Genomic DNA, 1,411 nt, shown 5'->3' with positions numbered 1-1,411 from the left:
ATGCCGCACGATGCACAATTATCAGATTTGTAGTTATCTTTACTGCCTCTACGTACTACCTACTATTCTGACAGTCTCGCGTCGTACGTGAGTGAACGATGCTTGAGATATGTCAAGACTTAATACGGCCTAGCATAACTCAGGCCTCTCACTTGAGTGAAGGTAAGGGCAGTGAAACTAGCTCTGTGGAGGATTAACATGATATAATAACGTCACATAATACAGTGATTGAGTACTAGCACAATATTGGAGTCGTAAGGTGCAAGACCAGAAAAGATTTTAAGCACGTGGGCTGCCTCATGCAATGATTTACGTAAGTTCAATGGATAACCATTTCAACTCGTTTTATTTAGTCTATATTTATCACTTATTGTGTTTAGTCCTCGCACTTCGGAGAATCTTAGCCTTGCGTCCTCGGGCCACCCATTAAGCGAATCCTCATTGCGCATGGAAACGCGGACTCTACTAGTTGAAGCATTCTTTGGGTATGGTCGGTTGGATACCCACCGCTTGCCGCGTCCATCCTGACCATTGCGGATCTGCAGATGTGCTTGATGTTATTGTATTGATGATTGATTCCCCAAACCTTTTTAGTGGTACCTAAAGATTTGACGCGAGCCACATCCGCGCAGAGACGCTCCATCGATACAATATCGTTATCGATTGCGGGAAGTGAATGACAATCATTTTGGCTTGAGGTGATTTGTAACGGGGTTACACGTACCCAGAGTGTAACGGAGTTTCACGTAACCTTTTATGAAATGGCGGGTCACACAAGATGGTATGACTGTGTGCGTGTGGATTACTCAAGTGGTGTAATCAGACAATGGTGTGGCTACACCGTAACAAGAAGCTACTACGTGGCAGAATTGCCGGTAGTGATGCATATCAATTTGATTTTATTATGTTGATTAGGTGCTACTATATTAATTAGACTTACTTAACTGAATAAACCTAGGGATTTAGATAAAGGCGGCTCTGCCGCAACTAAAACAATAAAATTTAGTCTTAAATTTAAACGGAAGCGTCCCTTTACCTCGGCTAAGCTTGAGCACTCGTACTGTTTCTTGGTTATAACGTAGAGCCGGTGACCTTGGCTTAACTTCCTTTAAGCAAAGAGCTGCGGCAGCCCCGAAGTATGTCTGTGCATACGCCCTGTGGGGCCTGATCAACTGGAACACAAGACTATCAAACATTGCTGGTCATTTGAAAGCCTTTGGGGCATCACCAGCCACTCCCAGAGAATGTCGCTCGGAGTGCTCGCCGCTGTCAGCGGAATATCACTCACTCTCATGATCAGTTGGTAATATCCATCTACTAAGTCGGTGCACTGTACTTCGTACCTCCCACCATGTTGTTCTGACGAACATCCTTTCTAGGAATCGGCGTCTGTGCCGGAATGGTGGCAGCG

At 44.9% G+C, this 1,411-nt stretch overlaps 1 protein-coding gene across 1 annotated transcript; it reads right to left on the bottom strand.

The window, feature by feature from the left end:
* Positions 1-335: 335 nt before the first annotated feature.
* On the bottom strand, positions 336-643 carry PHALS_00428 (uncharacterized protein; the record flags this gene model as incomplete). The annotated part of the gene is made up of 2 exons (XM_024716168.1): positions 336-524; positions 587-643. The coding sequence occupies 2 exons, from the start codon at positions 641-643 to the stop codon at positions 336-338; spliced, it is 246 nt and encodes an 81-aa protein (XP_024572478.1).
* Between the last annotated feature and the right edge of the window lie 768 nt (positions 644-1,411).

Source organism: Plasmopara halstedii (assembly GCF_900000015.1).
Source record: "Plasmopara halstedii genome assembly, contig: Scaffold_110, whole genome shotgun sequence".
Lineage (NCBI taxonomy): Eukaryota > Oomycota > Peronosporomycetes > Peronosporales > Peronosporaceae > Plasmopara > Plasmopara halstedii.
This window is presented reverse-complemented; position numbering and strand designations above follow the sequence as displayed.